The sequence below is a fragment of the Otolemur garnettii genome, unplaced genomic scaffold, assembly GCF_000181295.1.
Source record: "Otolemur garnettii isolate 467f Iridium unplaced genomic scaffold, OtoGar3 scaffold00088, whole genome shotgun sequence".
Lineage (NCBI taxonomy): Eukaryota > Metazoa > Chordata > Mammalia > Primates > Galagidae > Otolemur > Otolemur garnettii.
Window position 1 is genome coordinate 1,159,028 of NW_003852483.1, and position 16,372 is coordinate 1,175,399.

Sequence of the window (16,372 nt, forward strand, 5' to 3'; positions counted from 1 at the left end):
GAATGTGAACGTTTTAAAACAATAACTGAGAAAATGACATGAAGGCTGCGTTGACCAGTTTGATGGAAGTATTTCGGATTGCATGTGAAAACCCCACACTGTACCCCAGAAGTGCATTAATGTACATAGTTACCATTCAATAAAAAAAAAATAAATTAAAAAAAAAAGAAATTTGTGTGGCAATAGTACTATGAGGTCAATTAAGTCCAGGAACCCATCCTAGAAAAAGTGAATTGAAGGGTGTACTAGGCGCTAGCATCAGTACACAGCTTCCCAAGGGGAGGAATTGGAAGGTGACCTTAGGGATATTCAGCAATGAGGAACGTAGCACTCTTTCATGGATGAGTTTACAAACTTAATTGTCCAATATCAAACTCTGTTAGCATACTTTTTTTTTTTGGAGACAGTCTCACTCTGTTGCCCCAGGTTAGAGTGCTATACCCACCATAGCTCATAGCAACCTCAAATTCCTCAGCTCAAGCCATCCTTTTGCCTCAGCCTCCCAAGTAACTGAGACTACTGGTGCTCACTCCATCGGCCCTGCAATTATTTCTATTTTTAGTAGAGAAACAGAGTGTCACTTTGCTCAGGTTGGTCTGAAATGAGCTCAGGCAATCCACCCACCTCCCAGAGTGCTGGAATTATGGGCATGAGCATGATTACCTTACTCGGCCCATAGCATACTTTTGAACTGTATTCCCAATATATGCTTTCCTAGTTGAGATCTGATAAAAGTTAGGCAGGAGAAAATTCGAAAATTACGTGGTTTGATAAGTACCTATACAGTAAATTGATGTTTTGAGTTTCCGATTTCCGGAGAGCCACAAGCTCCAAATCCCACCTCAGGCTACGGTTTGGCCACAAGCTCCAAATCCCACCTCAGGCTACGGTTTGGCCCCTTTCTTGGATAATGGCCCTCATTAGAACTCTTGCCCCCAAACAGGGCTATCTACCAGCAGAAGTCAAGTGGCTACAGGGCCCTTAGGTTGGGTGCTCTCACCCCTTCCTGAATGCCTGTAGTGAACATCACTTATGTTTACCAGGCACATTCAACCTACATTCAATGGCTCTGACATCTGTGAGAAAAATAGTGTCCCACACTGAGCTGTCACACTTTTAGCCAACGCTGAGGAGATAAATTATTTTAGCTCACTTTTGCAGCTCACTTAACACAGAGAACACGGAGAACGCAGATAGGGAGTGTGGGGAAATGATTCCCTGTGGGTCGTCCTTATAGAATTACGTTTTCCTGCACTGTTCCATAGCTTTGGAAAACTACTTTCTCCCTCTGTGTTTTACAAACCACTAAACCTCTCCCAGGGGAACAGAGACCCGAGGTGGTGGCACCTACAGCGCTCAGGTGGGGGCCTGGGCGAGGCGGGGCGAGCGCAAGACTCAGAGGGGCGGGGCCAGGTAGGAGCGAGGCTGCGGGGGCGGGGCGAGGCCGTGGGGTCAGGGCGCCGTACGCGTGCGCGTGCGCGCGGAAGGTCGGCGCCGGGCGGGGGCGGAGCAGCAGCTGCGGGCCCACGCCGTAAACAGACAACATGGCGGCGGCGGCACCGGGGGCCTTAGGTGCCCTGCAGGTTAGCCGCGCCCGCCTAGTGGCCGCGTGCTCTGCGCGGCTTGGCCCGGGGTTGAGGCTGTCCGGTTCGTTGGCAGGCCGACAGATAGGCCCGGCTATTTGGGCCCAGGGCTGGGCGCCTTCGGCTAGGGGTCCCACCCCGAGCAGGGGCTACAGCTCAGAGGTGAAGACGGAGGACGAGCTACGGGTGCGGCACCTGGAGGATGAGAACAGAGGTGAGGGGCGCGGGCGGGCGGTGTTCGCTGATCTCTGGACCGGCCGGAGGGCGCAGCGTCCGCAGCAGGACGCGGGGCTAGGTCAGGCGGGTTTACAGAGCCTGGGCACTACCCGCCCTTCCACCGGGGGCGGGCTCCGCAGGCACCTCTGTCGTGCTTTGATAACGAAACGTGTATCCTGAGCGGCTTAGCTGTGAAGTGGCCACGTTCGGCGCGGAAAACAGAAACGCAGTTTACGCCCTCCGCTGTAGTCGAGCCAAGGTCAAAGCCATACGCTGGGCATTTAATCTTTGCTTCTGGGCTTTATTTTTGCTGTGTAATGGCTTTCTATCAACTTAGGTATCAGTGCAGAGTTGTAGAAGCTGCAGTGAGAATGCCCTTTCTTATGATGAAGAATCTTACATTTGAGGCCATTCAGCTGGAACATTTTTTTTCTCTAGTCCATTGTAAGAAAGTTAGTTGTGAGGGACTGTACTACTTCATCTTAACAGTCTTGAGCATTTTTGTCTTGCTGAGCTCTGGGGACTGGAATGTGGGCGAATCTGATTTCGCCCTAGTGTTCCCTACTGGGGGAAGAAACTAGTGCCTTAGCAATACAATTCTTGAGGGTGGCAGGTTTTGGAAGAGGGAGAGATTCGGAGGGAATACTGATGATGCTCAGTTTATTTAACTTGCAGTACTGGGAAAAGCTAAGGGAATCGTGAAGAGTGGAATAACCATTTGCCCGAGTTACGCCACAGGACCAGTCTTTTAATTTTGACATGCTTTTATTGAGCACCTATAATCTGTTAAGCAGAAGTGAAAAACGAGTAAGTCATGATTGTTGTCTTAGTATAGTGAAGCAGATTCTGATGATTATTAGGTTTCTAACTTTAAAGGCTTGGTGAGAGCCAAGAAAAGGCTGTAATACCTGACCGGTCTCACCATTTGAAAGGGGTTCCAAGACATTCACTAATGGTCAATAGGTTTTGTCATTAATGTTCTTGGGCAAACTTCTTTATGCCTCAACTGCATGTAAAATAGGAAAAATGATACCAACTTTATAGGGTTGCTGTGAAGATGAAATGAAATTGTTAGTGTAATTTGTCCACTAATTATCTAGCTCAGTAGGAGTGCAGAAGTATGAGTTACCTCATTCCTTATTTGTTTATTATTCCAGAGACAAGAGCATGGTCAAAAGCATGGAGATGTGAACATGTGTGATGTATTTGGGCAATAACATAAGGCAAGTGTGGCTGTAGTGTGGCATGACAAGCAGAATAGTGAGAGATTCAGCTGGAAGCGTAGACTGGCACTGGAGTGATTAGAGCCTGAATGCCACCATCTTTTGGGTAAGCTTAGTCATGCTGGGATTTCAGTTACATTAGGTGTACCAACAATATGTTTGATATTAGGAATTGCAAGTACAGCTAGTAATATGCACTACATTTTGTATTTTTTGTCTTTATGACTTAAATGAATGCAAATTGAAATGTCTGGAGAGTCTTTAAGTTAGGATCAGAATGGACTAAAATAGAAGATAGCAACATAAAAGACAATTTAATAAATTAAGATGTTTTCAGTTTTTCTGAAATGTAAGAATCAGCTGTTAGGACATCATGGTTTCTTAAAATTGACCCAGCCTTCTTTGAGGATTGGCAACGATGAAGTCTCAGGCTTGGCTGAGGTTGTTTATATTTTGCTTTGCTTTACTACATAAACGAACAGTAAGTAGTGTAAAGAAGAACATGAGGTCAGAATACTACAGATGAAGGGTTTCCCTGGTGCTTTTGCTTCTCATAGAGCCCCAGATTTGGTGTTCTAAGCAGCCTTTAGGGAATATGAGAACTCTCCTGGATCAGAAGCGCCCCTAACTACATTTATAGCTCTTTAGGTTTGTGGAGGGTGGGCAGATGCAGAATACAAACTTCATCTGTTGTTTGAACTCCTTCCATACGTGGAATTTGTTGAGGAGGAGCAGTTATATCCAAGTTTCTTTAGTGGTTATTTCTTGCATTATTAATCTATCCTACTCAAGAGTCTTAGAGCAGTAGTCCTGGTCATGGCTCCATAGATCACCTGGCTCTAATCATTCTCCTTCCTAGTTTATTCTTCATGCTGATGCTGGGGTTACCTTCTTATAAGGTCAGAAAGCACTTCTGTGCTCAGTTAAAAACCTCTAATAGCTTCCCATTGCCTGCAGGGCCTTTTCAGCTGGTCAGTTTTCACAGTTCTCCTCCGTGCAGCTGTCCCTGAGCTTTTCCTTTTCCTGCTCTTTTTCTGTGAGGAACCAGGGTCCTCCAGATCCTTAAGTGTAGCCTTTGGCCGAATCCAAACTTCACAGAACAAATCCCTTTATTGAAAGGAACGGTTATATAAAATTTGGATTCAGTCAAAAGGCTCACTCTAGGATTCAGAAGGCCACGTGTGACCCCCAAGGCTGCAGGTTGTTCGGGAGAGGCACCTCCTGAAACGGTTCCTCCCCTTGCCCTACCAACCTTCCTCCCGGTCTGGCAAGTTTTTACACATAATTGTAACCCTTTCAAAGATCTTCGTTGTGAACTATGTCAGAACAACTTCTGGTGGAGATAGAGCGAACAAGGAAATTTATAGTGCAAGTCATCCTTCACATCTGGATTATCAAGTCTCCTTGAATATCTTTGAAATCTTTCCATGTGTTTCTTTACTAATACCACCCTTATCCACGCATGTCAAGTGAACTACTGCAGGTCTGCTAGCTGGTCTCTCAATATCTGCTTCCTTTTCTTCTTTAACTGGTTAATTCCTTTCACACATTTTGTTTATTTTTTAGAGACAGAGTCTTACTTTGTCACACTCAGTAGAGTGTCGTGGCTTCACAGCTCACAGCAGCCTCACACTCTTGGGCTCAAGTAATTCTCTTGCCTCAGCCTCCCAAGTATGCTAGGACTAAAAGCCCCCACCACAACATCTGGCTATTTTTTTAGAGACAAGATCTCACTCTCGCTCAGGCAGGTTTCAGACCCGTGAGCTTGGGCAATCCACTTACTTGCCTTCCCAGAGTGTTAGAATTGCAGGCGTGAGCCACCACGACTGGCCAAAAAAAAAAAAAACCATATAAATATATATAAATTATATCTATATCCCACATACACATATATTTATTTTGAGACAGAACCTCACTTGTTGCCTAGACTAGAGTGTCATGGCCTCTACCTAGTTGACACCCAAACTCCTGGGTTCAAGTGTTACTCCTACAGCCTCCTGAGTAGCTGGGACTGCAGATACCCACCATTCTAGAAATGACCCTTCTTTTCTTACGTAATTCCTCTTTCTCCCATAGACTGTTCCTTGATTTGAAATCAGCTTTCTCTGAAATTAATAAAGCTACTATAGTGATTTATCTTTTAGTATGTGTCTTTATATTTAAAGTGGGTTTCTCATATGCAACATATAGCTGGGTCTTGTTTTTTAATCTCCTTTAACGATCTCTTTTAATTAGTGTATTTATGCCATTTACAATTAAAGTAATTATTGAAATAGTCGGGCTGTTATGTATCATGTTTGTAACTTTTCTGTTTGTTGGACTTTTTTGTCCTCTTTTTCTGTCCCTTTTTATTTTAATCAAACATTTTATGATTCTAGTTTCACACCTCTCAGCATATTAACTATAGTGGTTTAAAAATTTCTTTTGGTGGTTACCCTAGAGTTTGTAATATACATTTACACCTTATCAAGTCCACTTTAAAATAACATTGCTCCCTGGCAGTATTTTCAATTTCTCCATCTTGTCCCCTGAACCATAATTCATTTCCCTTTTCTGTAATCTATAGTTGCCCAATACATTTAGGCTATTATTTTGAAGAAATTTCTATCTTTTGGATTAATTAAGAATTATAAGTTAGTTTATTTAGTAGGTTGTTGCTGGCAATAGTATGTTTGTAACAGGTTTGTTTGTGTTTTTTGTTGTTGTTGAGACAAAGTCTCATACTGTTGTCCAGGCTAGAGTGCCATGGAGTCAAGCTTATTCATAGCAACCTCAAACTCCTGGGCTTACGTGATCCTCCTGTCTCTGCCTCCTGAGTACCTGGGACAACAAGGGTAGGCCACAGTGCCTGTTTTAATTTTTCTGTTTTTAGTAGAGGCAGAGTCTTACTTTTACTCAGGCTGATTTGAGTCCCTAAGCTCAAGGGATACTCCTGCCTTGGTCTTCCAGGGTGCTAGGATTACAGGCATGAGCAGCTGAGCCCAGCCGGTAATAGTCGTTGGTTTTTTTTTTTTTTTTTGAGACAGAGTCTCAAGCTGTTGTCCTGGGTAGAGTGCTGTGATGTCACAGGTCATAGCAACCTCAAACTCTTGGGCTTAAGTGATTCTCTTGCTTCAGTCTCCCAAATAGCTGGAACTACAGGTGCCTGCCACAACATCTGGCTAGTTTTTAGAGACAAGGTCTTACTCTGGCTCACGCTGGTCTCGAACTCCTGAGCTGAGGCTATCTACCCACCTTGGCCTCCCAAGTGCTGGGATTACAGGTGTGAGCTATCGCACCTGGTCCTTTTTTCTTTTGGTTAGAGTCTTTGTTGCTTTCAGTAGATTGCCGTGGCATCATAGTTCACAGCAACCTCAAACTCTTGGGCTCATCTTATCCTCTTGCCTCAGCCTCCCAAGTAGCTAGGACCTACAGGTGCCCACCACAATGCTCGGGTATTTTTTAGAGATGGGGTTCTCACTCTTGCTCAGGCTGGTTTTGAATTCCTGAGCACAGGTGATCTACCTGCCTTGGCTTCCCAAAGTGCTAGTTTTACAGGGCTGAGCCATTGTGCCTGGCTGCCTTTTTAATATTCTTATGTGTATCTTACTATATTTCAGTATATTTTTCAATATAGGTTGTTGGTACTTTTGTAGTATTTTTTTTGAGACAGAGTCTCAAGCTGTCCCCCTGGGAAGAGTGCCGTGGCATCACAGCTCACAGCAACCTCCAACTCCTGGGCTCAAGTGATTCTCTTGCCTCTGCCTCCCAAGTAGCTGGGACTACAGGCGCCTGCCACAACGCCTGGCTATTTTTTGGTTGCAGCCATCATTGTTGTTTGATGGGCCCTAGCTGGATTCGAACCCGCCAGCTCAGGTGTATGTGGCTGGCGCCTTAGCCGCTTCAGCCACAGGCGCTGAGCCACTTTTGTAGTATTTAATTTAATTTAATTTATTTATTTGGGACTGAGTCTCACTATATTGCCCTTGGTAGAGTGTTGTGGCATCACAGCTCACAACTCTTGGGCTTAAGCGATTCTCTTGCCTCAGCCTCCCACCACAAAGCCAGGCTATTTTTAGAGATGAGGTCTTGCTCTGTCTCAGGCTGGTCTCTAACCTGTGAGTTCAGCCAGTCCACCTGCTTTGGCCTTCCAAGTGCTGGGATTATAGGAATGAGCCACTGTGCCCTGCCCCCTTTTGTAGTATTTTAGATTCCTGTATGTGTGGTTTGTCAAAAATGTTTTGTTAGTGGCTTTCAATAGTTTGTTTATTACATGCCATTTATTAGTGATACATTTTTTAAAGTAATTTTTTTTAAAATAAAAAATTATACATACTTATGGGAAAAATTTAAATAGCATTACAGTAAGGTGCCACACCTTCATTTTTGTGCTGTTTTATCAAAATTAATGACTTCTAAAACATCTCTTGAGTCCTGGCTGTGAATACTTTTATTTACTGTCTTTCTGATTTGTGTTACCTGCATTATTATTTTTCTAGAGAGTCTCAGTATTCCTTTTGATCTAACATGAGAGAATGTTTGCTGTTTGTTACAACTTTTGTCTTCTCTTTTCTGTCATTCACAGCATTAGTTTACATTATCAGAGTTTATAATAGTGACATTTTACTTTTATCACAATTGTTAGGCCTTACCTATAAATTGAAGGTAAGAAGTGTTTATAGTATTGATAGCAGTTACATTGATACCACCTTCAACATACCTCTGCAGTCATCTGCTTCCCATCTTCACTACTGTCATCTGAAACTTGTGCAAGCTCATCTCCTCTCGCAGCCTCCTGATTGGTCTTCCCATGTACACTTCCTCCCTTTTCTCCCCACCCCCTTTTGTTTTTGAGGCAGAGTTTCTCTGTGGCCCTTGGTTGAGTGTTGTGGCATCATAGTTTATACCACTCTCCTTAAACTCTTGGGCTCAAGCGATCCCCTTGCTTCAGCCTTCCTGATAGCTGGGACTATAGGTGCCTGCCACAATGCCCATGGAGATTTGCTCTTGCTCAGTTGGTCTGGAACTCTTGAGCTTAGGCAGTTCACCTGCCTAGGCCTCCTAAAGTGCTAGGATTACAGACATGACACACCATACCTGCCACTTTGCCTTTTTTTTTTTTTTTTTTTTTTTTTTTTGAGACAGAGTCTCACTTTGTCCTGGTGTCATAGCTCACAACAACCTCAAATTCTTCAGCTCACAAGTGATCCTTTTGCCTTGGCCTCCTGGGTAGCTCAGACTACAGGCACCCACCACAATTGCCCTTAAGAGATGGGATCTTGCTGTAACTCAGGCTGCTCTGGAACTCCTTAGTTCAGGCAGTCCACCTACCTCAGCCTCCCAGAGTGCTAGGACACTTTTTCTGTTTTTTAATTTGAGGGTTTTCTTTTTTCTTGTGAGTTGTAATAATTCTCTACATAATCTGGAGATTAACTTCATATCAGATGTATGGTTTACAGATATTTTCTCTTATTCGGTGGGTTATCTTTTTAGTTTCTTGATAATTTTGATGATGTATGATTTATCTGTTTTTCTGTTTTTGGTTGCGTTTTTGGAATCATATTTGAGAATGAATCTGTTGCCTAGTCCATTGTGAAGATTTATGCCTAACAGATTTATAGTTTAGCTCTTACATTTGTGTCTTTGATCCATTTTTAGTTGATTTTGCATGCGGTATTAGGAAGGGGTCAGTTTTATTGTTTTGTGTGTATCTAGTTTTCCCATCAGCATTTGTTGAAAAAACTTATTTTACCATTGAATTGGCTTGATATCTTTGTCAAAAGACCAATTAACCATAAATGTAAGGCCATTTGGAGATTTCCTGGAGGGTCTCTTTCTAGGAGAGAGGAAGTTTTGTGTCCCTTCCCCATACCTCATCCTGTGCATCTCTTCATCTGTATCCTTTGTAATATCCTTTACTTTATACCAGTAAATGTGTTTTTCTGAGTTCTGTAAGCTGCTTCAGCAGATAAATCAATCCAAAAAGGGGTCATGGGAAACCCAGATTGAAGCTGGTTGGTAAGAAGTTCTGGAAGCCTGGGCTTGGAACTGGTTGCAGGTAGGGGAAAGCAAAGGAGGGGAAGTTTTGAAGAAAGCCCTGTACCTGTGGGATCTGACACTGTCTGCAGGTAGACAGTGTCAGAATGGAATTAGAGGACACTCAGCCATGTTCCCTGCAGACTTGATTGCTTGTTTGTTGGTAGGGAGAAACACTCATTTGGTCACAGAAGTCTTACGTGGTGATTATTGTTGCTGAGTGAGAGAATAGGAAAAAACTCCTCGAGTTTGTGTGCTTCCTGTCTGCGCCCCTTGTTAGTTTTTTGTAGACAGCATGTGATTGGGTCTTGTTTCTTAATCTACTGTAGCAATCTTAGTCTTCATCAATGTTCAAAGTGGTACTGTCTTATTTTTGCCTTGTTTTTTCTGCCTTTTTGGTTTTAATTTGAAAATTCTACCTGACTTCAGTTTTCTGTTTTATTGGTATATCACCTATATTTCTTTCTTTCTTTTTTTTTTTTTAGTGGTTGCCCGAGAGTTTACAGTATGCATTTACAGCTAATTCAAATATACTTTCAAATAACACTATACCAGTTTATGGGTAGTATTAAGTACCTTTAAACCCATTTATATCAGAGGTTGAAAATTTTGAATTTTTTCATAACTTTTTGTCAAAATCCCAGAGTGTCAGTGTCTACAGCAGTGAACCAATTGTGCACCATGTGATAACGTATACTCCCAGGAGGTAGAAATGTGTGAAAAATCAGACCTTGGAGATAACTTTGAGCAGTAGGATATAAATAACTCCCACCTCACTCTCATTTCAAGAATGTAACATGAGGCATAAATGGGTTAATAACAAAGTATTTTTGGTTTTCGTTTGGTGGTAACCAAACATTTCTAATTCCTCTTTCTGTTTCACTTATATATAAACTCACATAATTGAATGCATTGTCTCTATTATTTTGAGCAAATTATTATGTTAGATCAATTAAGAGTAAGAAATATAAAAGTTTTTATTTTATCTTCACTGATTGCTTCCCAGAAGCTCTACCGTTCTTTATGTAGATCTGAGTTACAGATCTATTTTATTTTTATTTCTCTTCTTCCTAAAGAATTTCATCTCACGTTTTGTAGGACAAGTCTACTGGCAGCAAATTCCCTGAATTTTTGTTTATTTTGATATGGAATGATCTTTAAGACTGAATTAAAAAAACGATGTATGAACCTATTCATGTAGAGAAGCATCAAAAGAAAATGTGATCTGGGCAGTGCCTGTGGCTCAGTGAGTACAGTGCTGGCCCCATACACTGAGGGCGCTGGGTTTGAACCCAGCCCCGGCCAAACTGCAACAAAAAAATAGCTGGGTGTTGTGGTTGGTGCCTGTAGTCCCAGCTACTCGGGAGGCTGAGGCAAGAGAATTGCCTAAGCCCAAGAGCTGGAGGTTGCTGTGAGCTGAGATGCCAGGGCACTCTACCGAGGGCGACAAAATAAAACTCTGTCTCTAAAAAAAAAAAAAAGAAAGAAAGAAAATGTGATCTATTTATGTGAAGTAGCAATAACCAAAACTGTAGTATAGAACTCTATTTCCATAGGTTAATATGAGGTCTAACGATTAATTCTGCAGACTTGCCACTGTGTGCTCCTGTTAGCAGCACTGTACACACAGCTCAGCAAAGGTTCATAACCTTGGTATAAGTGCATGTAAATGTTTAACAACTGTGCTTGTATTGATGTGTGGTAGTGTCTTATTGAGTGGCCTTGTTTATTTATATTTTTGTGTGTTGTCACAAGAATGTCACAATTTGAATTAGAGCAGTGAACAAAATATTAAATTTCTTTTCTTTTTTTTTTTTATTGAATGGTAACTATGTACATTAAATTTCTTGTTAACCTTCTTAAGTGTGAAAGTGAAATCAGGGACATGTTAGTCCAAGTTTATGGGGATAATGACATGATGAAAACAGCAATTTACACATGGATTAAATGTTTTTCTGAGAGGAGAGAAAGCATCACTGATGAAGAGCGGTCAGGGGGCCAGTAACAAGCAGAACTGATGAAAACATTGCAAAAATTCATTGCATTATGCTTCAAAATCATTGACCACCTGTGAGAAGCATAGCAGACCAAGTAAATATCAATAGAGGAACAGTTAACTGAAAATCATGGCATGAGAAAGGTGTGTACAAAAATAGTCCCGAAGGAGCTCACTGATGAACAAAAGCAAAGGAGAGTTAAAGTTTGCCAAGAGCTTTTGGAGAGGCAAGACAATGTTTTGGGCCATGCTATCTGTGGTGATGAAACATGAATGTGCGAAAACAACCCTGAAGCAAAGTGTCAAAGTGCACAGTGGAAGTCAGCCAATTCTCTATGACTGAAAAAGTTCCATTAGTTCAAATCAGGAGTCAAAATGAGGTGCTAATCTGTTCAGAGGAGTTGTTTATTATGATTTATACCAGCTGGACAGTTAAGCAAATTTACTGTTTGGGAGTGCTGAAAAGCTGTATGAAAAAGACAAAAACAACCTAAAGTTTTCATCAACAACTCAGGCTCTTGCATCACAGCAATGCACCAGCTCACATGGCTCACTCTGTAAGGGAGTTTTTAGCCAGTAAACAACTATATTGGAACACCCTTCCTACTCACTTGATCTGGCCCCCACTGACTTTTTTCTTTTAACCTGAAGATAAAGGCAATATCAAAAGGAAGATAGTTTTTTTTGGCTGGGGCTGGGTTTGAACCCGTCACCTCCAGCATATGGGGCCGGCGCCCTACTTCTTTGAGCCACAGGTGCCGCCCAAAAGGAAGATGTTTTGATGACATTCAGGACATCAAGGGTAACATGCCCACAGTTCTAATGGCTATTCCGGAAAAAGAGTTTTAAAATTGCTTTGAAAGGTGGTGTTGGTGCATAGGTTCCCAAGTGGTTTACTTTGAAGGTGACCTTAGTAATATTCAGCAGTGAAGTATGTAGCACTTTCCCTAGTATGAGTTTGCAAACTTGTCAGATCTTGATATTTTGAACATTTTCTTGGAGGTTACATATCTACAGATATGGTTATTAACTCTGGGGAGACGAATGAGATAGGCCCAGGGAAGGACTTGCACTTTGTGTATAATTTCAATTTTGTACAAGTAAAATGTATTCTTTTTTTTGTTTAAGTTTCAGCAAAGTTCCTACATTCATATTTGATTTGTATAGGCCTTATAGAGCAGGGTTAATGTTATAATGTGAACCTGTTACAGATTACCAAAGATTTTTATTTGTTTTGTCAAAAGGCAGGAAATTTGTGAAATAGGAATTAAAGATTGGTATATGAATGCTTAAGCTTTTTGAGTTTGCGTAAACTTGGATAGGCTGGGCTATGTGAGGGGTACATGATAACTGAGTTCTTGAGAAGATATTGAATTGTGACATAAAATGGGAGAGATACAAAACAAAAAAAAAATGGTTCTGCTGAATAAAGCTAAGATTTTATTCTATTTTGCAGTGTCAGAAGCCTACTGATATATTTGATGGTACAGTTATTATTTATTGGATGACCCAAAGCATCAGGCCTCAACTATGGGACCCAAAGTGCTGGAATTAACTATGGTATAAACATTTTTGATGGTATTTTACCATTTCTAGCAGAAATCATTTTAAAACTTCAGTACTTAACTGCATCAAAAGTATTCGTGCTAGAAGGGATGATAACATTTGGGTAATTGTAAACGTTATATGTATTACATTATGATCCTCCCATAGTCCCACAGAGTTTGGAACTATTAGTATCTTAACAGAGTAAGAATCCGAGGATCAGAGAGTTTAAGTTACTTACCCAGGGTCAAATAGCTAGTAAGTGGTCACTGGGATTTTAACACCAGCAATTGGACTGAGAGCCACATTCTTGGCCTCTACCCTTGGAGTTGGTACCAATTTGAATGTGTTAAAGGTGCTTCAGATTCACAGTAGTTCAAAATGGAGCTCATGAACTTCACCTCCCTCTACCCTTCCCTTGGTGGCTTTTAGTGGTTTTGTCTCATTAACTGTTATCTTCTTCCATCCAGTTGCTAAAGCCAGAAACCTTGATAGCTATTCCTTAACATGTCCTTGCAGTTGAATCAATCCTCAATCTATTTGTTACTAACTTTATTTATTTGTTTATTTATTTATTGAGACAGAGTCTCGTTATGTTGCCCTGGGTAGAGTGCTCTGGCATCACAGCTCACAGCAACCTCAAACTTTTGGGCTCAAGTGATTCTCTTGCCTCAGTCTCCCAAGTAGCTGGGACTACTGGTGCCTGCCACAACACCCAGCTATATTTTGGTTGTAGTTATCATTGTTGTTTGGCAGGTCCAGGCTGGGTTTGAACTCGCCAGCTCTGGTGTATGTGGCTGGCACCCTAGCTGCTGAGCTACAGGCTCTGAGCCACTAACTCATTTTAGAGTTTGAATGACGCTTGAGTCCTTTCACTTATGTCTTTCAATCTCAGCCATACCCAGTATCTCCTCCCCTGACTATAAGCTACTACCTTGAACTCTGCACCCCTATCCACTTCTGATATGATCTCCATGTACAGAAACTATGCCCTCTTTCCCCATTTTGTATGTGTATAGGTATGTGTTTATACCTATTTACACTCCTTCAATAGTTACTCCTTGTTCTTAAGATAAAGACTCTTAAAAGACCTTTTAAGCAGGGCCTGTAAGGACTTTTGGTGGCTTTGCTGACCATGCCACTGTCATTGGTCAGTATTCTCTCTCTCCTGGATGACAGAACCTTTAGTGGGACCATGGCTAGTTGATGTTTTCTCCCATGTTTCTGCTTCCTAGAATTCCGCTCCCCTCCCCGGCTTCCACCTTAAGTCCTACTCAGTCCTTAGCTCAAACGGTGCTGTCTTGGGTAAGCTTTCTCTGACCAACTCTCCTTGCCCCCAGACCATCTCAGTTTTGCTTGCTTACCGTAGCAACATTTAAAAAGAATTTTAAATTGTACGTTTTTGTGATTAGTAATGTTTGCCTTTCTACATCTAGTCTTTGCTCCTTGATTTTCTTCAAGAGGAAGCTGAAGCTTGAACAGTGTAGTGTAGTTCTGTTCAAGTGTGGAGTTAGACTGCCACTCATGAGGTGAAAGTAGTTACTTCAGGTCTCCTGTCGTAGTTTATATGTTAACTGAGGATAGAAATAACATGGTCTCTTTGGGTGGATGTGAGGATTGCTGTGAGCTAATACACAGAAGCCTTGTGGAGCAGTGCCTGAGGCATACCGAAGGCTTAATGGTAGCTGGTGTCTGTAGTCTTGGATAGTGGTAGCTGACTGGGATCCGCCCAAGCTTATTTAACTATTTAGTGTAGAGCCATCCTGTCAGAGAGATGTGGGTCCTCTTCCCTGCTTTTCTCCATTTTGAAAGTAATTGGAATTCTTACTCTTATGTAAGCCGAAGTTCGTCTTTGTACCCTCTTTTAAAATAGGCTTGCACAGTTTCTTGCATGGGGCGGGGTGGGGGTGGGGGACATATATTCATTTCACTGTCTTCAGTTTAACCCAATTACAAATTAGAACCATAGCCACCTCTAACCTAGTGGAAGGCAGTTCTGATACATGATGAAAATTTGTGCTTACTTGTGGTAAAAGATCTTAAGTATAGCTTGGATAGAAGTTTGAATATCAAATAAAGGTTTTTGAATTCAGACATTTTGAAATAAATAACTAAAAGATTTTAAGTAGAGGATGAATTCTGTGTACAGAATTGTTTTTTAGAAAATTGACCTGACTGGCACTTGGAATGTGAAGCTGGGATTAGATAAGGGTCTATGATAACACGGGGCAGTTAGAAGGGAGAGCTGAATTTTGTGGGAGAGATAAGGAACTTTATTTGAGTTGGAATTACTTATTGGACTTCTAAATGGTGGTGCCCTCAAGTTGGGTAGGTGGGACAGAAGCAGCCTGGGATGTTGAAAACTATGTAATATGACCAAAAGAGTAAATGAAAAGTTAACAGCTGGCATACTAGCAAAAAGCAGAAGATAGAATACTTGCATGTGACAAGATTTTGTTAGCTATTCTGTATATACTAAAAGATGATGAAGCCAGCTCTTCAATAGTATTCTATAACTCATAATTTTCACTTATAAGCATGGCTTTCCCTCTGTTAAAATGGTGTTACTGTAAAATTTACCAAAATGTTGTACAGTACCTTGGTGGTGCTTAAGAATAGGTAACTGGAAGGAAACGTGATGTCGTGGCGTTCTTTTCCCCTAAAAAGGCTGAAGAAAAGCAATGAATATTAAACATTAGATTAGCTTTATAAATGTCAGAAATATTATATTCTTTAAAAATGTGCTTATCTTGAAAAGGATAAACCTGAGAATAAGGGTACATACAGTTCTTGCAGTGAACCCCCAAAGGTGGTAGATCTAAGTTGCAAGTTAGCTAGATGTGTGTTGTAGAGTCTGCTCTCTGAATACCCCACTAACGTACGTGCTTGTGCTTTTTTCCCCTCTCCTTTAACTAGGAATTGTGGTTCTTGGAATAAACAGAGCTTATGGCAGAAATTCACTCAGTAAAAATCTTATAAAGATGGTGAGTGTAAAGATTTAACTCTTTGCTTCTAATATTAAGATACAGTTTTGACTTTAAACTGAAAATGAGTTTTTTCTTTTTCCTCCTTTCTCTTCGTATTTCTGTTTAGCTGTCAAAAGCTGTGGATGCTTTAAAATCTGACAAGAAAGTACGTACTGTAATAATCAGGAGTGAAGTCCCAGGGATATTCTGTGCTGGTATGTAAAAATTTTATTATAGTATTAAGACTATAGTTTAATTTTTCCTCAGTAATCTATTTTCCATTAAAATGTTCTGTGGTTTGAACTCTGTTACCAACAAATCCTTTGTCTGTTTTTTAACAGGTTCACAAGAAAAAAAATATGCTTAGTCCATCAGAATTAGAAAGAAGCTTTTGCAACTTGAACATTGTTTAGGAAGTTGAAAAAATCCTATGAGACATTAAATATTTGTACAATCTATGTAGTACAGTATTTGTTTGTGGTGTCTTAATTGTGGCCAGTCTTCAGTTTCATTCTTAAGGATCCTCAGTACTTTCCAACTTCAATCTCTGTGGCTTCTGCCTTTAAATATTGCAGAATTTTATGGTATTTTGGAACATTCATTGTCAGTGAGTTACATTTTGGCTTTTGATGAGGTTTTATTGCTTTCTAAAGACTTTTCTTAAAATGTAGCATATTTAAAATTACTTTTAAATTACATATTTAATTACTTTTGTTTTTGACATCTGTACAAGATTTATTTCATAAAAGAATTACTTTTAACTCCAGTTGGGTAATCAAAGAGTACAGAATACCCTCCCCTGCTTGGGTAATGGCATTATGCAGTTTA

General features: G+C 40.9%; 1 protein-coding gene across 3 annotated transcripts in view; it reads left to right on the plus strand.

The window, feature by feature from the left end:
* Positions 1-1,456: 1,456 nt before the first annotated feature.
* AUH (AU RNA binding methylglutaconyl-CoA hydratase) overlaps positions 1,457-16,372 on the plus strand; it is a 165,765-nt gene continuing 150,849 nt past the window's right edge. Inside the window, exons 1-4 of one of the 3 annotated variants that reach the window (XM_023516241.1) lie at positions 1,698-1,797; positions 2,957-3,128; positions 15,495-15,562; positions 15,672-15,759. In XM_023516241.1, coding sequence (XP_023372009.1) covers positions 15,560-15,562; positions 15,672-15,759 — 91 coding nt within the window. In that variant the 5' untranslated portion in view covers positions 1,698-1,797; positions 2,957-3,128; positions 15,495-15,559. Of the gene's footprint in view, positions 1,798-2,956; positions 3,129-12,489; positions 12,594-15,494; positions 15,563-15,671; positions 15,760-16,372 lie in introns of all 3 variants that reach the window. The other 2 variants (XM_023516240.1, XM_003795010.2) reach the window with 2 other exon arrangements.